This window comes from Octodon degus, unplaced genomic scaffold (genome assembly GCF_000260255.1).
Source record: "Octodon degus isolate 3935 unplaced genomic scaffold, OctDeg1.0 scaffold00139, whole genome shotgun sequence".
NCBI classification, from domain to species: Eukaryota; Metazoa; Chordata; class Mammalia; order Rodentia; family Octodontidae; genus Octodon; species Octodon degus.
The window spans coordinates 3,159,697-3,184,466 of record NW_004524715.1 but is presented as its reverse complement, the minus strand read 5'-3'; the positions used below and the strand labels follow the sequence as shown (position 1 = coordinate 3,184,466).

The 24,770-nt window shown below is 38.8% G+C and overlaps 1 protein-coding gene across 1 annotated transcript in view; it reads left to right on the top strand.

Moving 5' to 3' along the window:
- Positions 1-4,871, top strand: part of LOC101575633 (leucine-rich repeats and immunoglobulin-like domains protein 3) — a 5,014-nt gene extending 143 nt beyond the window's left edge. Inside the window, exons 2-5 of the mRNA XM_023701722.1 lie at positions 482-640; positions 2,473-2,616; positions 2,726-3,001; positions 4,259-4,871. Of these exons, the coding sequence (XP_023557490.1) occupies positions 482-640; positions 2,473-2,616; positions 2,726-3,001; positions 4,259-4,503 (824 nt within the window). The 3' untranslated portion in view covers positions 4,504-4,871. The remainder of the gene's footprint in view (positions 1-481; positions 641-2,472; positions 2,617-2,725; positions 3,002-4,258) is intronic.
- Positions 4,872-24,770: the final 19,899 nt, after the last annotated feature.

The window sequence follows — 24,770 nt, the reverse complement described above, 5'->3', positions numbered from 1 at the left end:
TTTTTTTCACTACAAAATGGCCCTTCATTCATATCCCTCTTTTTTGTTTAGTTTTGCCAGAGATGGGTATTCCATTGCCATTCAAATATTGTAGGTGTGTGAATTCAGCAAAATAATCCAATATAGTCCAATGGGCCATAGTAGTAGTGGGTTATCCATAAGACTGGCAATGTCAGAAGTTGTTTGTCTTTTTAAACATGTCTGTGGCCATACCACATTCAGCACATCTGATCTCCTCTTTTAAGCATTTGCTTCTGAAATTTGGGTGGTGGACCTGAAATTGGGTGCATGATGATGTAGAATATAAGCCCGTACTTCAAAGCCCTGATTGATCTTCCTGAACACTGATACCAGGATGGCCTTGCTGTAGAATATCTTCCCTTATATGACTAGTACAGAAATCAATTCATGCTGCTTATTTGGGAAGATAGGGACAGTGCCTGCCATTCTTGATTGAGAGAATGCTGTTATTCATTTGCAGATGAAACCAACTTGCCAGCGGATATCCCTAGTTATCTGTCATCTCAGGGGACATTAGCTGACAGGCAGGATGGGTATGTCTCCTCAGAAAGTGGAAGCCACCACCAGTTCGTCACTGCTTCGGGAGGCGGGTTTTTCCTGCCACAACATGAAAGTACTGGTAAGTGTTTAAAATGAATGACATTTGGGGGAAGGGGCTGACAAGATAGCTCAGTGGACTAAAGCACCTGCTTAGGCAAGCGCAGGGACGCAGGGACTGCGGTTTGATCCCCAGGGACCGCAGTTCAATCCCAGCACCCCCAGGGCAGGCTGAACAGACCACAGAGTCTAAGCGTAATGGTGTACGCCTGTAATCCCAGTGCTGAAGAAGCTAAAACAGGAAGCTCACTGTGAGTCCTCACTGCATAGTGAGACCCTTTAACAACCAAATACATTATTGGGCTATATTTTGTTTTAGAATCATATGATAAAATATTCCAATGTAAGACCAATTTTGACCAGAAATTGATGCATTAATATTTAGGACCTGGCCCAAGATCACTAAAGAAGCCGAAATCACATAGATACCTATTCTTTTAAATAACAGAAAAAAAATATTTTTGTTTGTTTCTGACAATAAAAGAAAACAATGATGTGAAAATAAAATTGAATTTCTTCATAAAATGTAAGATTTTCTATGTATTATGAATGCTTCTTGCCTGGGCTGTCCTTCTTCCTTAAATGATATCTGTTATGTAAGTAACTCTATGCATAGTCTTAAAACACAAGTGACTTAAAGTGATTCTGGTAGAGAAATTGAATTCTACCACTTGCTTTAGGTGCTGCATGGATTTGCAGATAGGGATAGAAGCAGCATAATGCAAGAGCAGGCTTGGGCTGAAACTGTTCCCATGAGCCTCGGCCATTCCCCGTGCTTCCTGGGTAGGTGGTTATGAAGATGAACTCAAAAGGAAAAATTACACAGTGCTTGCCACATGCCAAGCACTCAAGCAGTGGACACTGTTGATGTTGTTTTCAAACATTTTACCATCTTTTATCACAAGCCTGTATTATTTGCTCTGTGCCAGACTTCAGAATTGGGGGTGGGGTGGGGAACGTATTTGTTTTCAGTTTCATGGGTTAGATATGGGTGAGATAAACTATTACAAAACAATTGCGAACTAGTTGGCAAGGTAGTGACAGATGACGTAGCAATAGCGTTCTGTTTGGACTCACTCTGTGGCAAAGAACAGAGACCCAACCTCAATGAAATGTATTGGGGTTTTGTGTAAACCTAAAGGGCTGGGACTGGGACATGGTAGTGGCAAATGGCCTTGGCACTGGGTCCAGAGAAGGATCTGCTCCTAAAACAACTCTGCAGGCCTCTGGCATGGCTGAGTCTGTTTCTCTCTTGGACTACCACCCACCCTCTGACCAATCACTTTCTGCCTCCCAAGCACATGGTCCAGCAAGACATCCTTAACCTTTAAAGACACCACTTATCCTCGGACTGCTGTGTCCACTATTAATGGGTGTATCCTTTCTGTGTGGTTTAATTTAATAACCCATGAAATGATTTTATTTAATTTTTTCTGAGCTCATCTTTGAGCCGGGAATTGACAAGTCATCGATCATGTGCCAGTCCCTCATTCTGGTCATCTGTGACATTTCATAGGAAGGAAGCAGTGCCAAGAGTTGTGGTTGGAGCTTTGGCTGCTTCAGCTGCAAGGTCCGCACACAGATCTGTTTCCCTTAGCAACCAGATGGAGCCAACAGTGCGGCTGACACTCCCAGCTTAGTGGTTAAACAAGACCTCTTTGGATGAACCGTCCCAAATTTGCTCAATCGCTACTACATGAGTTGACAGGAAAAGCCTATAAACTTCCACAGTTTTTTTTTCTTTTGTACTATATTCTTGCCAAATATTCACCTATAAATATAGGAAATGCTAAGAGGCAACTTGAATAGTACTTAAATAATGTACATTCACTGACTCAGATTTGTGTTTTAAAGGAGCCTGCAATATTGACAACAGCAGTGAAGCCGATGTGGAAGCTGCCACAGATCCATTCCTCTGTCCCTTTTTGGGTTCCTCAGGCCCTGTGTATTTGAAGGGGGGCGTGTATGGCCCCGATCCCTTTGAAGCCTATCATACAGGTATGTGACAGGCCTGATTTCTTACCTGATTCTATTCTGTTTCCTAGAGAGACTTAGAGAAATGCTCACTGCTACTCTTTTTTTCTGATACGATTCTCAAATTTAAAAGGTTGCAGCACTGACCCAAGGACAGCGTTAGTGGATCACTATGAGCCCAATTACGTAAAGAAAAAGGGTTGCTACCCACGTTCGCACCCCACAGAGGAGTCCTGTGAGCGGAGCCTCAGTGGCCTGGGGTGGCCTGCCCATGTGAAGAAGCTCGGGAGCTCCAGTTACTGTCCAAACGAAGGACCTCTGACGAAAAATCTGTATCTAAATAAGAACTCTTCCGATTTTAGTTCAGGTCTGGAACCAGCACCAGTTACTTCAACTAACCCTTTCATGGGTAAGTTTATTAAGTTATTAGGTACCTTCTTTCCAGATGCATGCCGTAAGCTCTGTGTGGAGCAGCAGCAACAGCTTTGAATATAAAACTGGTGAAAAAAGTTTTTTTCTTAACGCATCACTGTGATACTCTACTGGTTAATATAAATGCCTCTAAATGCCAAGTCTGAGGTAGGGATTTTACTGGATTATATAGTCAATCTATAACTAAGCCACAGGAGCCTTCTGGGTAACTCCGTGTGTGGCATCTAGAAGACAAGAGTTTGGGGAATGACTTAGGATCTGAGCTTGTCAGCCATGTGGAAAAAGTGGTTTTGGGCTCTAGCAGCCTTTGGGGTGGAGTTGTGTGTGCTGCATGGTTGTGGTTTCGTATGTCTGGTGGCTTCTAACTGAACCCGCGGCTGGAAGGCTGGAAAACAACATCCTACCTAGCAACCGCGGCTTACTCAGACAGGCAGCCCTACCTTTGGCATAGGAGGCTGCCGGAGCCTGGAAGGCCAAGTGGGTAGTGTTAGGCACAGGCTGGCACTGAGATTAGACCGTGGGGTTTTTGGTCTAGTGCATGGGAACAATGGAAGGGAAGCACACAGGTCCTTGTTTCATTGAACGGAACAATATGGGTATACGGCCATGACCTGGCTTGGTTTTTTTTTTTTTTTTTTTTCTTTTTAATAAAAAGTAAAATGAAAATTACTTTGCTAAGCTTTTAAGAAATTTTATGTTTTGTCACAATACAATCACTTAGATTCTTCCTTAAAAAAAAATGTGCTTGGTAGGATGGGGGGGAGACTTTGAATCCACTGAGTATGATTGTTGTAGTGAAAGAACCAAAGACAGGATTATTCTGAAATAAACTTTCTATACTCAGGTATAGTTAACTTGAGTTTTATTATACAAACTCTGTTCCTGGAGAATTATTCCACAATTGTAAAGAGAATGTGGAAAGGAGCAACAGAGTTACACTGGAGAACTTCAGGAGCTTCCTTTTCCAACAGTCCGTACTCCTGAAGGGTGTGGGAAGTGATGAAGTGTGTGCGTTTAGTTAGGTGCCATAAATCACAGGGGTGCAGGTTCTGCAGCACGTGCAGCAGCACCAGTACAGAGACCTGAGTACCATAATGGGGGGCTGCAGAAAGGCTTGCTCATGTTCGGGGGGGAGTCAAACGCTTCTTTATATGCATTGGACTTTGTTGATGTATATGCTAGCAAGAGGACCCAGTTGATAAAAAGTTTTGTTCTGTTTTGTTTTTCCTTTCAGGGACATTTGGAAAGCCTCTGAGAAGATCTCACTTAGACGCCTTTACAAGCTTTGGACAACTGTCAGATTGTCAGCCGAGAGCCTTTCCCTTAAAAACTCCTTCTTCCCTGGACGACTTGGACTCTGATTCAGAAGATGAGAGAGAAAGGACAGATTTTCAGGAAGAAAAGCATACACGTACCTATAAACAGACTTTAGAAAACTATAGGACTCCAAATTTTCAGTCTCATGACTTGGACACATAGACCGAAGGAGACCAAAGAAAACTTTTAACATACTACCTCAAGTGGACTTTTATTTAAAAGAGAAAGAATCTTATGTTTTTAAATGGAGCTATGAATTTTAAAAGGATAAAATGTCTTATTTATACAGATGAACCCAAATTACAAAAAGCTATAAAAATTTTATACTGGGAGTAACTTTCATATAAAAATACCTTTTAAAGTATTTTATAACTTTGTTTTATGCAAAAAAAAATCTTATGTAAATTAATGGCATAAATTCATGACAATTTTATGTATTTTTATAATACCAGATTTCTTTTTATTGAAAATAAGTACTAAAACCTTTTAAATAATACTTGTCTTGTACCTTTTTTGAATAGAGGTTACTTATTTTTATTTTGCACATTACATTTAATAAAATGTGTCATTTTAATGCCAAGCCCCATTTATATAATTTTTTTTTGTTTTTCAACATATTTTAGAGTTAGACCATGTTATCACTTCTCAAATTGGTGTTCATATTTAACCCACTTAAAGTACAAGCAAAACTTTCTGTGCTGCCCGCCTGCCTCCCAGGACTTAAATCCCACTGTTGCGTGTGAAAGCACGCTTCGATGAAAAGGACCTGCGGAGATTTCAGGTACATTAATTTATTTCTAATTCTACAAGCAAAAGACAGTGTATTGTTATGTTGTGGTGTGCCATGGTGTAATGCTCACTGCTTTAATCACTGTTCAATCTAGGTCTCCTTTTGTGGCCCGGTGTCTTCACCTTATCCAAATAATTTGACACGTATCATCCTTTGTATTGCAGCAAGAGAGAGGTTTATTGTACATTTCTACAGCTAGAAAGCTATGGAAGAGGTGAATTGTAATCCCTGTTCCAGGTCATAATGAGTTGCTAGTAGAGTTCTTGTCTGTTATGGAAATAGTACTTCTGAGCTGTTCTGACACTTTAAAAAAAATAACAAAATGTTTTCCTAATTTGATCATCCTAGCTCCATTTGTTAAAAACTTAAGTATCAAGTCAATTACTAAAAAACTTAAAACATTTCTTTTAAACAATATTCAGTGAAATTATTGCTACATGACAGGCCTGTGTACACAGAGGAAAACATCATTGAATTTTCAAAGCAAGGTAGCACTGTTCAGAAAAATTAAGTGGAATAAACTTACTAAGCTTAATAGGTTTAAACATTAAACATATTTCTTTAATAAATCCTTATGCCTATGTGTAGTTTAAAGAAAACCCTCTTGCGTAGGATAAATTAAGTTGGCAAGAAAAGAGTTAATACAGTTTACCACACTGAGCATTAAAAAAAATCTAAATTTGAAGGTGGGAATTTCTGCTTTATCAGTTCTTCAAACCAAGTGGGAAGCAGCTGCTGGATAGGCAGTCTTCTCAGAGGCTAGTTGGGGGCAAAGTTTTCCTGTTTAGTGAGCTTAGATCCCTTTTGCTTGGGGGTCAGGAGCATGAACCCAGATTGTAGTAAGGTTTTTCTCCCTTAATTGAGGCACCAGAGCCCAGTTGGGCCTTTTCTTGGGCTCCTAGTGACATAAAAACTGAGAAGTTGTTCTGTGTGCTTTGGCCCTGTCATACTGCCAGATATTTGAAACCTTACTGTTAAATTTGTCTTCATTATTGTCAGATGTGAGATGCAGACATCATTTGGGGCATTTGAATGATTCTGAACTTCTAAAGATTTAATTATTCAAGATTTTAGCATCAAGTTTAAATCAATGCCTGAGATATAAAACTTCGATTCATCCATGTAGTCTTATCCTTTGCTGTATTTATGTGTTGTTACCCACGGAGTATGTGTAATCTTAATTGTCTGGGAAAAGAAGAACTTGATTCTTCTTTGGCTTTTTCAGAAAAAGAAAATATATGGCTTGGGGAGATCGCTCAGTAGAATAAGTGCTTGCCTGGCAAGTGCAGGGTCCTGAGTTCAAGCCCCAGTACCACTGGAAAAAAAAAGAAAAGAAAATATATAATGTTGAAACTTTATGCTGAATTAATGTAATTAGTACATGTGAAGCTATACTAAAATAACTTAGATTTAATGGAAAAAGCAAAATGTGGGTTAATGTTAAATCATTTATTATTTGTGATGCTGAAGATTAACCCAAGGTCTTGTGCATGTTACACACACTCTAACACTGAGCTACACTTCCAGTCACCCAGTCACTGTGCTTGTTTGTTTTAATCTTTTATTTGTTTACTTACTTGGTATAGGTCTTGCTACACAGCTCAGACTCATAGTGATCCTCCGGTCTCAGCCTCCCCAGCTCTAGGATTACAGGCGTGCACCACCATGCCCGGTCTTGGTGGCTGGCTCAGTGTGGGGCAGGCAGGGCCTGCAGTTCTGAGGATCAAACTTGGGTCCTTGTGATTGCCAGGGAGGTGCTTAGACTGCCAAGCTATCTCCCTAGCCCCATTACTTTGTTTTTTGATGATGAAAAACACATCAAAGTTTCAGTTTAATTTTTCTCCTTTTCCTGATATGACACTGCTTAATCTATAACGTATTTTCATAGAAAATCATAGTTTTTTCCTGAAGTCCATTACATATACTATAGATAATTACTATGTATCATATTAGAGAAACATTGTGGCAACATTTTATAAAAATTAATTACTGAGTTTGTTTAATTTTCATAGCCTTCCTATGGAAGAAATCCAAAATATATTCCTCAGGATAGAACTCATAATACTTTAAAAATAGTGATAGAAAAAAGGAAAGTAGTTTTTGGTATCTGTCACACTTGAGGGGGTTTAGTCCTTTTGATAATATGATAAAACTAACTTATAGGCAGTGTTACAATAAACATGCTACATTGGTATTTTTCAAAAAGATTAAGAACCAAATGTCATTGTAAAACGTTCGGTCTGTCCTTCCCATTCTTGGTATCTGTTACGATTGGATTTATGCAATAGGATGATTTAGAACTTACTGTATTTTAAAGATGGCATTCTATTAACACACTGAGTAACACAATGTTCTGACCCTCTGCCTGACCGCCCCCCCAAAAAAAATTTAGACTTCAAAGCAGGGTACAGTTTCTTCATGAGTTGAATAATTTCAATCCTTCAGAAATAATCCAGTTACCAGACAGATACCATATCCAGTTAACATATCTTTTTCATGAGATATTTCCATAACAGTTTTGAGAGATTTCAGATTTGGCTAACAATGACACAGAGATTTTAGTTGATATATTTTTGTTGTTGTTTTTCTTGGTGGTGGTGGTATTATGAAATGAATCCAGGACCTTGGTACTGAGCTGCATACCTAGCCCTGTATTAGCAGTAGTATTTTATTTTTAAAAATTTGAGATAAGCCTTGCAAAATTGCCAACACTGGGCTTTAGTTTATAATCCTCCCTCTTCCGCTTCCCAGAATGCTAGAATAATAGGCCTATACCAGCACACTGGCTTGGCATTCTGTTTAATGGAGGGTTTCTCCCCATATATTTAAGGAATTACCCCAATATTTACAACCATTTTTTTTAAAGAAATCTGGTGGTTGAATATCTTTTGATAAATGTGTTTGATTTTACACCACTTACCAACTTCATTATTACTGCAATACTCACAGAGTTTGGTACCAAAGATCAGACTTCTTTATCTGAATTCCGTATCCTCCCAATACGTTAGATATCCTTAAACAGAAGAAAAATTTAACCAATATTCTCATGCAGCTTTTTATTAGAGCTGCAATGTTTAAGTAAAGAACTTGTGAAAATACATTTTGAAGAATAAAACCAAGGAACAACTGTTACAAGTCAAGTCTTGGTTTTTTTCCTACAGTTATTTTCTCTTTTCCATATATCTTTGTTGCATATCATGGTTTAACAGAGAACATTTTTCTTAAATCAGGTTTGAGCACAACACCTAAAACCTTCCTGAACTTTTGTTTCTTGTTTCACTCAAGTGTGTTTTTATGGTATAGGGATTGAATTTAGGGCCTCCCACATGCTTACAAGCTAGGCGAGAGCCTGCCTCTGCCATCTCCTCCATCCTGTTGGTTCTTTGGAAATTTCTATACCTTTCTGTTTTCATTAAAGCCCAGTGTTGGCAATTTTGCAAGGCTTGTCTCAAAATTTTAAAAATAAACTACTACTGCTAATACAGGGCTAGGTATGCAGCTCAGTACCAAGGTCCTGGATTCATTTCACAATACCGCCACCACCAAGGGAAAAAAAAAAAAAAACAACAAAGATATATGCACTAAAATCTCTGTGTCATTTTTGGTCAAATCTGAAATCTCTTAAAACTGTTATAGTAATAATCTCATGAAAAAATATGTTCTGTCTGGTAATTGGATATTTCTGGAGGACTGAAAGTATTCAACTCATATATCTCCTGTCTACAACTAGAGATTTTAAATTGGGCCACACACTCTTTGGCAAAGCGTTTTTATATAGACTTAGTTGTGATTTTTGCCTAGGAGATGTGAAAGTGAGTGAATGGATTCTTGTCCTGATTGTCAGGTTTGAGATCAAGCTTCTGGGAGCACAGTGCGGTAGGTGGGTAGCATAGTAGGCCCTTGTAACCGGCACTCATTTCCCATCTGAGATGCTCGCTCCCTAACTGAACTACCTGGAAGGGTTGCACGCACCTCACTAGCCAGGCCCAGCGCTAAGCTGATTATCTATTTCTGCAAGCTGCCTCCGAGGACAATCCGAGACCTGGCACACCCTTGTTCAGTCACCTCGGCTCCAGCTCCTGTTGATTTGCACCTGAATTCTTTCCAGGTCGTCCGCATTCTCCCACTTCTCCCGTGGCCACAGCGAAAGTTCAGAGCCTTATCTGTCCCTGGCAGCAGTGTCGTAACTGCTGCTCTCATGCTGTGTCTATTCAAGTCATTGTCTTCACTGATACCAGAAATGTTTTTCAAAAATAGATATGAATGGAACACCTACCTGTTTAAAAACTGTAACGGCTAACTTCAAGTCCTTCTTACAGTATGTAAAATCTTCACAAGCTAAAGATTCCAGCGCTCGCTAAGCCCCACACCATTCCCAAATTTTTAGCCATACGGTAGGCTTTTATCAGCTTCATGCGCAATGCCATTTGAAAACTAAATAGCCTTATGCATAACATGACCTCATCTTTGTTTCAGCAAAACACTGAATGAGTGACTGCTCTTCTAGGTAATGTCTTATAAGCTATGCCTATGATAACACTGTTAAAATAACTACTACCCTGCCCTCAGGAAACCCCTAGTCAGATAGGCAAGAAAATTGTCCTGAAATGTATTTCTTCCCCTCATCTCTCCGGTGATAGAATATAGCTCCTCTTTCAAGACCAAGATGTTGGTTTTATCCTGAGCATAACAGCTTTTCTCCACAGAGCTCTGTGTATAAACTCTCATAAAATCACTGAGAGGTAGATAGTTACAAAGCTAGCTATGATGTCATACGACAAGTAGTAAAAGTGTATATCACTTGTATGTCAATATGACATTGTCTTGAAGGAAAGGAAGTTGCTATTAGTGGATGTTTGGACCTCAGTGTAGTTTGTGAAGAGATGGTAGGGCTAGTCCCATGTAACTGAGGTATTGGACATATCCTGAGAAGGGATTAAAGAAGTCTTGTGGGCCCCAAGTGAGAACCTCCAGAGTGAGTTGTTAGGAGAGTCCAGCCCCTTCCCACACTCTTGCCTCTTGTGATCTGCCTCCCACTTGCCTTTGCCACTGTGATGCCGTCTGTCAGTTGACCTTGAGCAGATCCAGCTCAATACTGTTGAACCTTGAAAACAGTGATCTAAGTAAGCTTTTAGTTCCCAGCCTCAGATATTTCATTACAGCAATAGCAAAGAGACTAAAATGTAAATGAAGGGTTCTATGAGCATAGGGGTATTTTGTGTTTTGTTTTTGTTTGTTTTTAAACACCAGATGATGTGGTTTAACACTTAGCAGGAAAATCAGTTCAAGTGCCATATTCTAAACAAGTAATCAGTGTGTCAAGAGATCTTTGTTTCTATAAGAAAAACATCTGACTCCACATGAAAGAGTACAGGGCTCATGTGGGAGCTCAAGAGATGTCCCTGGAGGGGAGACTGCTGCCCCTCCGTGTTTAATCTCTAATGTACTCTACCTATAAATGTGGTTATTATAGCCTAACAAAATAGTATCTCTCTCTTACTTTCCTCATTCAAGCTTCTTAGAAATATAATTTTTTTTCCAAGATGAAAATAAACATTTATACAAATTCAGTTGAAGCTGCTTTGCCAAAATCACCAATGCTCGTAACTTCCAAACTCAGTAATATGTTGACAATCTTTATTTTATTAGACTGATATGTTGACAATTCTTTATTAATATCCATGCTATTTTAGTTCTACCCTTGTTTTACTAATGATTTTTTTCTTCAGTGGCCTCCTCCTGACAAAGCAGTGTTGCTTAGCATTTAATTTTCTTAGAGTTTCTGATCTCTAACCAACTTAACATTTTAAATTTGATCAGAGGGGCTGTAAGATAGCTCAAGGGACTACAGTCCTGCTTTGGCAAGCTCAGGAACTAGGGTTTGATCCCAGTCCTGCATATCACTTAGGCCCTGCTCCCAGGGTGCACTATGCCAAGACCAAGTATGGGTGTGGTGGCACATACCTGTCATCCCAGCACCGGGAAGGCTGAAAACATGAGGATCACTATGAGTCTGAGCTGCACACTGATACCTTGTACCAAATACATAAAAAAATTAAATTTGATCAGTATATATTCTCCAATCCTGCAGTTTTCAGGCTTTCTGTCCCACTTTTGAAGTTTGATTCCATTTTAATGAAGTGTTTAGAATATTCAAATTCATAGCAACAGAAAATAAAACAGTGGATATCAGGGGTAGGGGTTATGGAAATGGGTGTAGTTTCAGATTTACAAGATGAGAAAGTTCTGGGGTTCTGTTTCAGAACATACTTAACTCTAAGGTAGTGAATTTTGTGCTTATTTTCTTTTGTCAACCAACCATGATAAAAAAGATGTCTATTCCAATCAGAATATACCTAATTTTTTTTTTCTAATATGGAAATCTAGTTTTGTCAGAAACAAAAAGTGTCTTAGGAGAAGAAGAACAGGGCTGCTGTTACTATGGGGAACAGTTCAACTGGTTACGGAGCCTGAGAAATTCCACATTCTGCTATGCATATGTTGAAGAACCAGGAAAGCTGCTTGCAAAATTCAGTCTGACTCTGAAAGCTGAGAAAGGAGAAATTGATAAAACCCTCAGCCATAGGCTAAAGGCCTGCGAAGCCGCAGCGTTAATGTCCAAGAGCGGGTCCAGATGGCTATACCTGCTCCAGAAGGGATAGCAAATCCAATTTTCCCTACCTTCCTATTCTATCAGCTCCTGTAATGGGCTAGATGGTGCCTACTCACCTTGGCAAGGGCAAATCATCTTTACTTAGTCCGTTGATTTAAATGTGAGTCTCTTCTGGAAACAGCCTTCAGAGAAATAATGTTTGACTATCAAAGTGACACTTAAAATTAACCATCATTATGAACTGATGCTACTATGATTTGAGAATTGCTAATGTATTGAAATTATTATTATTTTTCTGTTTCTCATCTTTTTCCTTATTTTCCCCCTTTGCTGACATCAATTAGATTGCTGAAATTTTCCTTATTGATTTTTTTTCCTTGCTAATTTAGAATGTGTAGGCTGTAGTTTTGTTCTTTGAGAATTTACCAGTAAAATGTAACATGTTTTCTCCCTCAGTTTCTCTGTCTTCCTTTTTTGTCATTTTCTAATAAAAAGCATTGCACCCCCATCTTCTCCCAAACAAGGTAATGCGTTACATTTTTTATTTCATGTATTGAATTTCAGACTTGCAACTTCTTCATTTGTTTTCCCACATTGGTTATTAGCTTAACATATTTTACCATTTCCTCACTTTTAATATGTAACTCCATTACTTTTGGTTTATTTTTCTTTTTGATAAATTATATTCTTTAGGAGTTGTCTTTTAGCTGGCTGAAAACGACATTCTCATGGTGTTGGTGGGCCTAAAACTATTTTCATTTGAGTCTCACATTTCAATTTTTTTTCTTTGTATTTTAGGGAAGGGTCTACAGGGTGTTGAGGGTCTCACTACTGGATCAGACTTGTAGTGATCTGCCTGTTTACAGCCTCCCAAGAGCTGGAATTACAGGCATGTGCCACCATGCCATCTCAGCATGCCTCAGGGGCAAGGCCAACATGGCAGGCCCAAGGATTGAACTCCCAGCCCCTACATCTGCTTGCAGGCACTTTAATCAGCTACTTCAATTATGTATTAGCATAAAAAGTCATGTATTAGATTTAGGTACAGTAAATTGCTTTAGCATTTTTTTAATCTTTTGTTTATTTATTTGTTACAGGTTCCTGCTACACATCTCAATGATCCTCCTGCCTCATCCTCCCCAGCACTGGGATTATAAGCATGCACCACCAAGCCCAGTTTCAACTTTAGCATTTTTAAAAACATGTTTTAAATTATTTTTGTTGTTCTTGATACAGGGTCTCACTATGCAACTTGGACTCATGGTGATCCTCCAGTTTCAGTCTCCCCAGTGCTGGGATTACAGGCATGCACCATGCCCAGCTTCAGGGCTGGCACAGTGCACCTGAGGTTCCAGGACTGGCACAGCATGTAGTACCAGGAATTGAACTCGGGTCCTTATGCTTGCCATGCAGGCACTTAGACCACTATGCTATCTCCCCAGCCCTACTTTAACATTTTGAAGATGATATGATAACTCCTTGTCTTCCAGAGTCATTTGTGTTTTCTAGTACCCATCCCTTTGCTGCTCATTCACCTTTTCACTCTGATAGCTCAGATTTTTCCACTTACCTGTCGTGCTTTTCAATTTCACTACAATGAGTCTACATATGGGTTTGTTCTTACTTAATATATTAGGTACTTAAGGGTCTACATTGAATATTAATTTTTTTCTTTAATTCTTAAAAAAGTCTTAGCTTGAAAGGTTTTGATTAGAGGAAAGATGTGTATTAGCAGATTCATTTATTTATTTGTTATTTATTTATTGTTCAGGATTGAGCCCAGGCCCTTGGGCATGTTTAGCACGCATTCTACTCTAAGCTACGTCGAGGCCCTTAATAGTTTATATTATGGCAATGACAATGGATGAAAGAAGGCAAGATTGGAAGAAAGGAGACTAATTTTGTGTTCATGTTCATAACCCAGGCAATAACTGATGATTGTTTAAACTGAAGTTATAGCTACGGAGGTAGTAATTTATTTATATTTTTAAATTTGGAGTCAAGAAGGTGATATTGGATATGACAGTACAACATGGAGGCATGGATGACCATATATTTTTGTCTGAGAAAGATGGAATTAGTCTCAGATGGGAAGCACTGTGGGAGGCTCAGGGGTCATAGCAGAATGTTAGCTCAGTTTTGGACACATTTACAAATTCTGGGTGATATTTAAATGGAAATGCCAAGTTGACAGTTGAATATACAAATCATGGATGATTTTTTTTTACTGTGCTATAGATTTTAATGTGACATATGCTTTCAAACACATGGACTCTTTATTTTTATTGAAAAAAATGATTATTTGTCAATACTTAATAACGGATTTCAAAAAATGAGTACAACAGAAAGAGAACAGAAATATTCACAAAATAAAAAGATCAGTAAAGTTGTCAAGCACACCATGAAACAAAGAAGTATGTTTCATGGTGAAGAAAATACAAGAGTCCTAAACATACATGTTCATAATACCAAAATTTATAAAATCATAAGTCAAAAACAAGTTATAAATCTAAACTGAGAAATGAATAAATGTATAATTACGACTAAAGATTTTACCTTCCTTTTCTCCTTAATTTAAGAACATCTCAGCCAAGAATAAATGCATAAAGGCAAAAAAAGTTGAATGTTAAACTCTTTTGGAATATTTTGCTGAGTTAACACACCTATAATATTCAAACGACAGAACTAAACAAAAAAGGAGATACAGATGAATGTCCATTTTGTATCTGTGTATTCAAAATGATTAGGATATATACTTACATTCTCTTCATGAATAGAGTGATTTGTTCTACTAGTGTTTGTAAATAGGATATCATGTCTGCATCTTGTACAGCAAATAACAACTAGGAAGAGAGTATGCAATGTGTTAATTATTGAAACTGTCCTACCAATTTGATTTGAAACTGTCTCATTGCTATTTGTTTCTCAATAAAATTATGGAAAAAAAAAAAGAAATACTAGTAGACATAAATTGCAAACTAAAAAGCCAAATAGATATCATACTATAATAAGTACTTTCTTCAGCAAATTGTTTTGATGCTTAAGATCTAAATCACATCATTCATTTTATCAGTCAGTCCCACTTGTTGTATCAGTCAATTTAACTTTACCTTATTATTTTATAAAACTTTTCATTGAAATTCTTTTTTAATCTCTAGCATGGTCATTCCAATATCTTTTAGTCTTGAAGGATACAATTGGTTGGATGAATTTAGAAACTCAGGTGTCATTAAAATTAAGATGTAAAGTCTCTGAACCAATTTAATTGACCTAGGTGTATTGGTCAGGGTTTTACTTAGAGAAACAGATATAAGGAACAGATATTAACACAAGATATATATGTATAAGGAATTACAAGATTGGCTTACGACAGTCAGCCCCAGAGTCAGATGACGGAGTGTGCAGAGGGCGTCTGCACACCTCAGACTGAAGAATTCATTCCCAAGGTCTGAAGCACACTGCTGTGCTCCGTGCAAGTCTCTATTCATCAGCTAATGGGTCTGTGAGGGAAGACAGAAGAGTCTGCGAGGGAAGGTGAAGGTGAAGGATCCAAGCTGGAGGCTGAGGAATCTGTGCTGCAAGCCACGTGATGAATTCCAAGCCAAAAAGGAAGATTGAAGTTCCTCCCATGAAGTAGAACATCGACTACTTCCTCAGAGCCTTTATATGGTCTCTTTGTGCTGACTCACTCTGGGGGCAGAACCAAATGTGCCTCAGGGCGGGACCCCCACCAGCCGGAAGTGCGTCACGGATTACCCGGCCAAGTTGACACAGTGTATTAACCACTACACTAGGGAAATAGAGACATAAAAATTGTCCAAAACCAAGCCCTGGAGCTGTCCAAATATAAGAGGTGTGGGAGATGAGGAGAATCCATCTAAGCTAATTGAGAATGAATTACTAGTTAGGACAGAGCTTAGCTAATATCCTGAAAAAACAAGTGAAAAAATATATCAAGGGGAAGAGAATAACCATCAATGTGAGTCTGAAAACAGGCCAAGAAACATGTGAACTGAGGAATTTGCCTGCAGATTTAGCAAGCAGGGGATGATATTTGTGATCGTGAAAATAATGGCTAATGATGGAGTCACAGATGCAAAACTTTGAGTAGAATGGCCTAAGGGGACAAAAATTATAGGACACCATAAGTACATACAGTCCTTCAAGGCATTCTATTTAATAAAACAGAGAGAGAGAGAGAGAGAGAGAGAGAGAGAGAGAGAGAGAGAGAGAGAGAGAGACCTGTAAGGTGAGTAGGGTGAGAGATTAGCTTACCAGTGTGCAGAATTAAAAATGAGCACACAGATGACAGTTCTAAGCTGCTGTCACAGATATAGAAATCTGTTACTTCAGAGTAGATATACATAGCTGTGGGAGCTAGCAGAAATCCTCTTCTGCTATCTTACAATTTCTCAGTGCATTAGGAGCTAATATTTGAAATTGAGGATTACTGGAGAATTCACGCCATCAGGGTAGAAGTTGTGCTAATGAAGTACATAGGGTGATGCCTGGGTTGTTCTACGGGCCCACGTGAGTTTGGCACATATCTGTGGCATATTTTTCTACAGTGTTGCTCTAATGTGCAGGTGTAGCTATAACGAAGGCCAAAAGCTGGATTAATTCAGGGTTATAATTATATCATACAAGTATAGTGAAAAAAGAAGCTAAGGATTTGGAAATATATGCAAGGGGTACTTATAGTAATTGACCGTGGAATTTGCATTAAAAAAGAGTGCAATGAGTATATTAAAAACAATGATTTCACTCTCAACAGGATCCAGTTATGTTCAAAGTGTTACTGGAGTAGAAGTCTTACAGGAAGTGTCCTGCACAGTTCTTTAAGTTATTACCATGCCAAGTTATTCAAACTTTGCAATTGTTTGGTGTTAATAAGACTTTTCCCACTCAAGAGTCACAAAAGTCAAATGTCTTCTCTGGCCAGTGAATGCTAGAGGAGCCATGATTTACACACGTCTTCCTGACTTCAGTATTAATGATGTATTCCTTAAATGTCCACAATTGTCAGAAAAGCAGTGATGACGGAACCCAGTTTACAGTGAGTTGTACAGTTGTTATGAGAGGAAAACAAAAACACAGCCTGTGTCACCATGGAGAATGACAATGAAGGGTGTTTAAAGACGAATTTGTAGCTTAAAGGAGGCACAAGAGTGAAAGAAGTTACACTTAAGACATGGTAGAACTGTGCGAGCTTATAAACTTAGGAGGAGAAACTATTGAAAACCATTCTTAGAAACACGCAATAACCACAGTTAATTGAGAACCAGAGCATCTCAGGTGAATGAAGTCAAAGTCTATTTAAGAGATTAGGTCGTGGAAGTTATATTGTGACTGAAAACTGTAATTTCTAATTCTCAGTTACATAATTTTTAAGGTTTGAACATGTAAAATTTTATTTACCTATGATAATTTTATTTTTATTGGTATATTTTTGTGATACACAATAATTACTTTCATTTTGGGGAATTGGCAAATGTATTGTGTGTGTGTGTGTGTGTGTGTGTGTGGTCCTGGGGCTTGAACCCCAGGCCTTGTGCATGCACGATAAAAGCTCCACCACTGAGGGACATGCTTAGCCCCACACAAGTAGTTTTGGATCTTGATCATTTTTTATGAACTTGTAACTTTTATTCTTAATTCTATTCATGTGTTACATTATGTTGATTAATTGTTGTATGTCCTATCATTCCTAAGTTCCTAGAAGGAAGCTTACTTGGTCATGATTTATGATTTTTTGATGATTTGTTTCATTCATTTTGCAAGTATTTTATTGGGGATTTTTGCCTCTATGTTTATCAAAAATATTGCTTTTAATATTCTTTTTTTGTTATTTTTTGTGGACTCCCAGTCTGGTTTTTGTATAAGGATACTGGTGGCGTCATGGAATTAGTTTAGCCCTATCCCTTCTCTTTCAATTGCATGGGGGAGTTTAAGAAATATTAGCATGAGACTTTTTCTCCTATTGTGGTAAAATTTAGCAATGAACTCTTCAGTTCTTGGACTTTTATTAGTTGGTAGTATTTTTATTACTTCATCAACTTCATTGACTGTTACTGGTCTATACAATGTTTTATATGTTCCTGGTTCAATTTTGGTAAGTTGTATGTATGTAGGAATTTATCAATTTCCTACAGATTCTTCAGCTGATTCAAATATAAATTTTCAAAATAGCTTCTTATAATTCTGTGGGATTCAGTGGTGTCTGCTGTGGTTTCCCCTTTTTCACTTTTATTTGCACTTATGTGGGACTTTATTTGGGTAAATTTGGCTAAGGATTTATTGATCTCTTTTATCCTTTCAAAGAACCAAGTCTTTGATTCATTGAACTTTTGTATTATTTTGAGTCTCAATTTCATTGATTTCCACTCTAATCCTTATATAAATTTTCTTCTATATACTTTAGATTTGGATTGCTTTTCTTTTACTAGGACCCTGAGATGCATGATTAAGTTATTTGGCTTTGCTATAGTTTTCTAAGGCAGGCACTCCAAGCTATAAACTTCCCTCTTAGAACTACATTCATTGGCTGGCATGGGATCTAAAATATTGTATTACCATTTTCATTTGTTTCTAGAAATTTTCAAAACTTCTTCTCTGACTCATTGATTACTCAAGAATATTATTTAATCTGATTATGTTTGCATAAGTTTTTGCAATTTCTTTTGCTATTAAAGAGAAGGAAATATAAGTGGGATATATGAGAAACTGTAGGAATGTTGGAACCAATTAATTGCCTATTCCAGTGAGTTTCAGCCTGAGGGTCCCTAGCAGCCTCAGACTTTTAAACCACTCCCTCTTGTCCTCAAGCCATCTCTGGAATGCCTGCCCACCTTTCCTCAGCTCACTGCAAAACTTTGCAAAACTTTGAGTAGCCTGGGGATGAGGTGAGTGGAGAAGGAAGAGGGTTCCTTAGTGGGTTCAGGCTGTTTTGCTCATCTTCCAACCCCCTCATGACTTTGGGTCTTAATTTCCCTGGGCTTCTGAACTTGTCTTTAACCCCTGCATCTTCCTATGCCCAGACCTTGAGATCAGGGGTCACGGAGCTCTGCCTGTGGTGGGGTAAAGATGTCAAGAGCAAGCGCCTAGCTATAGTCGCCCCCCTTCTTCTTCCCCTGAAAGTTTTGTGCATTGTACCATGTGGCTTATTCTTCAAGCTTGGCCTGGGATCTGTACCACTGATTTGGGGGTCACAGATTCTCCATGTTCCAGCTGGGAGCCACATGGCTATTCCATAGTGTGAATTATAGCATCTCCAGACCTACACTGATCCAGTACTTGAGTTTATGTGTGGCTTTGCTTCTTGTTTCAGCCTTCTCGTTTCTATGCTCGTTCCACTGAACAGTTCTGGCTGTATTGCAGTGACTGGTAACTCGAACGCCTGAGATAGCTGCCTCTGACAGACCTTGGAGCCTCCACAGAGGTCCCTGTGGATGCTGCTTCCTCTCTGCTGCAATGATGGGAATCTCGTCTTGTCATTTATAAGGTCATATTTCCCTACATGACGTCCATACAAAACTTGGACAATGTAAATTTCTAACAACAGCATGCAGAAAGCCCAAAAAGATGGCTCATAAACTCAGAATTCCTATCGGTCACCTTCAAAAAATTAATATGAAAAAGAGTAAGATACCAGTTTAATGTTGTGTTGTATGATTAAATTACTACTTTGCAATTGCTTTCATGCCCTCTGATAAAAGCAGTTGAGTAGTATATCTAACTTTCCATAATCAAGATGTCTCACCAACTTACTAAGAGGAAAATTGGCAGAAAATATGTATTAATAAACCTATGGAGTAATTTTATTGAGTTTACTTTTGAAGAAGCCATATTTTTTGAAGTGTCTAGGGAAGTCAACATTGAAATATGTATGTTAAGAGGATGAGGATAAAGGAGAAACTGTCCAGTATAAACAAATTATGTCAGACCTCATTGGTGCTTTTTATTTGCTGGTGGAAACAAGCATTAAGCTATTCTACAAATAAAACATGTCCAGAATTTAATAAGGGGGTACCAGTTTGGGGGCGAGATTTCAGATTTAGGAATCAGATATATCTGCACTTCAGTCCTTGCTCTAAAACGTAAATTACTTAATGGTACCAAGCCTCAGTTTTACTATTAATAAATTAGAAATAAAATCTACTTTCCAGGGTTTTTGTGAGGTTTATGATTAATACAAATGAGTATGGTTCCCAGCACCTGGATTAAATAAAGATAACTACTACTATAGTTTAGCCTTACTATTACTAAATAACACAAGGCAAATAGAAAAACTTGTTCATTTTCTGCCATTAAAAATCTCGCAAATATTTCTCATTAAGCAATAAGATCTAGCATTACACTTACCTCACTCTGATATTTTGGATTTAAATAAAAAGTCATGTTTATGATCCCATGTTACAGGAAAAAGATTTGGGCTGTTCATCTGCCTTGAAACTACATTTTGGGTGTTTCCAGAAATTATTTATCATTTTCTCACTTGTAAAACATGGTTAATAAGTCAGTGCAGTCTTTGTTTTAGGACTACGGTGTGCTCTGGAAAAATGACATATAGCTGAAAAATGTGCAGTGCTCTGTAAACCCCGGGTGCAATCTCGTAAGTGCAATCAGCTTCCATGTTTTTGCTGTGATTGAGCACGTGTTTCTTGAATGGTCCTGGTGCAAAGCCATTCACTGTCTTTCGATCAGCAGTAGGCCTCTCCTGAAGAGAGAGGACCCCAAGCTGACTATATAAAGAAATTCTTTATTCAACTGCCAGTCATCCAAGAGTGTGGGGAAACACTATTTCTGGTGGTCCTTCAGAACACATAATGTGACCTGCTCCAAGGAGGCTGGGGTGGCACTTCAACAGGAAGGTGAAGAAAAATGAGAAAACAGTCCCTAGAGACTGTTCTATAGTATTTAGAGACTTTTTACAAAGATGGAAACATGATGTTAGCCAGAGATAATCCAACAAAAATTCAATGAGTACTTTGTGCATAGAAATAAGGTGTTATCTTCTGCTGAGGAGGAAATATATTCCTTTACATTGATGCAAGATAAGTAAGAGGAAGAGACAGATGCCTGCCAATTCCCACCACTACATCACTGCAGTCCTTGTGAATACCAGAAACAGCATTCAGAAACCAGAGAGAGAATGGAGTGATTCTGATTCTCACCATGTGGCAAATCTCTGACTTGATCTACAGCTGTGGGAGGCGGGTTTTGGAGAATAAAGGACTTTTCTTTCCTTAAAATAAATCAAAAGATTTTGCAGAACAACAAAAAGGTGGCAAAAGATAAAGAATAAAAATGAACTCTAATACCACTATGGAGAAAACAAAGTGCTCACATTTAAGTATATATGTTCTTGCTTATCCTCTTGTGTTGTACCCCAATTTCCAAAATACCTGCATTAGTATTCTGAGACATAGATTATTTTACTGTGCTCTGTTAGTCAGACTTCCATTGCTGTGACAGAAACCAACTTTTAAATTGAAAGAAATATTTATTTTGGCTCATTATAAAGATTTCATTCAATGAACAGTTTATTCTGTTTGGACCTGGGATAAGGCAGATCATGGTATGCAGTCCATGCTGGGTGAAGCTGCTTATTTCATGATGACTGGGATGCAAAAAAGAAAGAGAAGTTGGAGGCTTAGTGGCATTTTCAGGGATCACTAGAGACCTAACCCCCAAGACCTAATCCCGTTGATCTAAACTACTGCGGTTTTTCAATCTTACAATGTCACAGGTTGGATATCAAACCGTTGGGGGATACTTAAGGTCAAAACTGTAATATATGCACACCAACATCATTTTGATTACCTATAATAGTGGCTTCTTGTCTCTCTTATTTTGTTTTGGAAATCCTATTCTCTTCTACCTTCCATGAGAACAACAAATTTCTAGGAGAAATTTGCAGTCTGTAAACCATGTCACATTATAGCCCGGTCCTCTAGGAGTCATGATCTTAACACCCAGTGACTCAGGCGAACAGGAGCAGGTACATGCTAGCCATGTGTTGTGCATGTAGTGACGAAAGCATGCTGAGTCCTCCGTGATCCATTTTCATGGAGTTAGAGGACAACAGTTACCAAGGATTGTACTGTTCCACCCATGTTGAAAGAAGAATGAGAGAGCAAGTATACAGTGACCAAGACACACTATGACCAAAGCACACTGTGGAGAATATGCTCCATCACCAAGACTTTGTCCAATGACAAAGATAGATTATGCCAAAGAGGATCCATGACCAGTATGCTGCAACCAAGGCATACAAGGACAAAGAAGCTCTGTAGTCTAAGCGTTGTCTGATCAAGCTGCACTCTAGCAAGCTGTGCTAATTTTTCCCCATTTCCTTAAGAGCTCCTCAGAGGATTGACCAAAGGGAGTTGTGTGCTTGAAACCCTCAGGGAGTAAAATCCAGACCTTGAGGTACCTGTAGTTAAAACTGGCCTTGACAAAACCCCAAGGTACCCAAGGAGTACTGTTGCACATGCCTGCTGTGAACAAGGTTGACTGTACCAGTAGATGTGGAGATCAAGAAATACTATGGCACCATGCCCAGATCTGCTCTTCCTCGGACTTACTCTCCCCTGTGCTTACCATGTAGCCTGCAGCCCAGATAAAGCCACATATCCCCTTTCTTTTCCAGGTCTATAATCTTCCACTTGCACCATGCCCACTATCTCCTACCAGCCCAGAACCCTGCCTTGCACCTCTTACAGGAGTTTTAAAATAGCAGCATGGAAGTCATTGCAACAACAGGGGCAAGATTTGCCATGTAAATGTGGGACACATAGGACACATTAAGAGGTGGCCAGGTCCGAGGTGCCCCTCAAGGATGCCGGCAAAGCCGCACTAGTCAAGGTACTCCGGAAGTTCCACAGCTAGTCCAGGAGCTCTTGCACAAACCATTCATGCTGAAAACCAAAACTTGTTGTGGATGAGTGTCTTGTGTGTTCTCACCATGATCCAATTTTGCTCAGGTTCCCTCAGCTCGGACCTAACCTAAGACCAGGTGTTCCTCAATGAGGGATATAGATTTCTGTTTCTAGCCCAGGAGGAGTGGAGCCTAAGCATGAACATGAACTATTAAAGCTAACTGCCTTTTGTAAAAAAAAAAAAAAATGAAAGCTGTCAGAAGAGATAACTTTGAAGAGTTTTTGGTTTTATTACTCCCGCTCCTACCCTCAGGGAAAGATGAAGTTCAACTTTTAGGGCCAGGTGTTCTTCAGAATTAAGTGACAATGGTAAGGAAAAAATAAGTTCACTTTCAGGAAAAGAATAAAACTTTGTACTGCCTTTGTTAACATCAGTAACTTAAAAAATACATCAGTGTAAAACAGAAAATGTAATGCCTGCATTTCATTCTGTTTGTAAATCTCACATACCTACAGGAATGAGGCAAATGGGCAGGCAGAAAGGAGCCCAGGCTCACCTCTCCCCTCACCCTGCCTCCTCCTTATGGATCCTAATATAAATCAATTAGGGGCTGACACAGCAATTGGCTGCCTGACAAATGTTCCATAATAATGCAGCACGAGAGAATGTGGAATTTCTGAGGTGCTGGTTATAACGCTTTCAATACAGCTGTAAATTCCATGCCTTGTCAGCACAGGTGGAAAGCCGAGTTGTAAATAAAAATTTTCCCCAATTCCTAAAGAGCTCCCTAGATGATTGACCAAAGCGAGTTGTGATTTAATTCCACCACTTGAAACTCTCAGGGTGTAAAATCTGGACCTTCGTCCAATTCAGACCCCAGCAAAAGGGGAGAGAAGGAGGAGTGTGTGTGTGTGTGTGTGTGTGTGTGTGTGTGTGTGTGTGTGTGCAGCGTGGAGAGAGGGAGAAAGGGAAATCACTCCAGCAGCAAGTATTCCAATGAGCACAGGCTGCTGAAGCAATTAGAGACCCATTATTCGGAATTTTTTTTAAAGACCATGGCTAGACATGTGCTCAGCTCCATGGGGGTAATTAAGGAGGCACATGTTTCCCTGCCTCTTTCATGGACCACAGCATGTTGTGCATGCAGTGACCTAACTTTTCCACTGCATTTTAATGGCCAATGGTGGAAGCAGTTATGATTCATGCTGCTCTCCCAGGTCTCTCTCTCCCTCATTTGGAGAAGCCTCTTAGAATAAAACCAATTTCCTTCTTTGAGCGGGAAGTGAAGGGGAAACTAGTTTTCAGAGTTTTCTCTGGGAATCTCCTATGTTATTTTTTAATTTTCTGTAGCTTTTAGATAACTTTGAGAACATAGTAGTCATGCAGTTAACATACTAGAAAACCCAGATATGCCCTCAAAGATGTATTTCAAGAGAGGTAAGAGGCAGTAGCATTAGTAAGTTTGGACGAGGACCTGAATTCTGAATGTGCCTTATGTGAATTTAACGTAGAATATCATTATTCTGTCTTACTTCCTCTTATTTTATTATACTTTTAAATATAATTATGTCTAAGAATCTATTGATTAATTATGGGAATGATTAAAACCTCTCTCTCTCTCTCTCTCTCTCTCTCTCCTTCTCTCTCTTTGAGACAGTGTCCCACTATACAGTACAGCCTGGTCTTGAATTTACATAGCCCAGAATGTCCTCAAATTCATGGCAATCCTCCTGCTTCACCCTCCTGAGTGCTGAGATTACAGGCATGAGCCACCACACTTGGCTAAAACCTTCTAGAGATAATTACCAAACGTATTTCTATTTTAACTGATGCTAATACATACTCTTTATTTTCAAAAGGTGCCTAAGTCAAGTAGAAAACTCATCTTGTCAAATAATAATTGGTTTTATTGTTATGTTCTTCTCTTTCATGTTCAATCCAATTTCTCTGCAAAAGTTATGAATAAGTGTGCATGTGCACATATATGTGTTTGTGTAATTTTTGATACTCTCTTAGGATACTTCTACTAAGTACTCTAGCTACATCATTGTGTTAGTTGATACATTGTGTCAACTTGGCTGAAACAGCTCTCAGATTTCAGCATGAGGACCTAGCCCTGCAGGTGGGCAGGGCCCAGGAATTGAG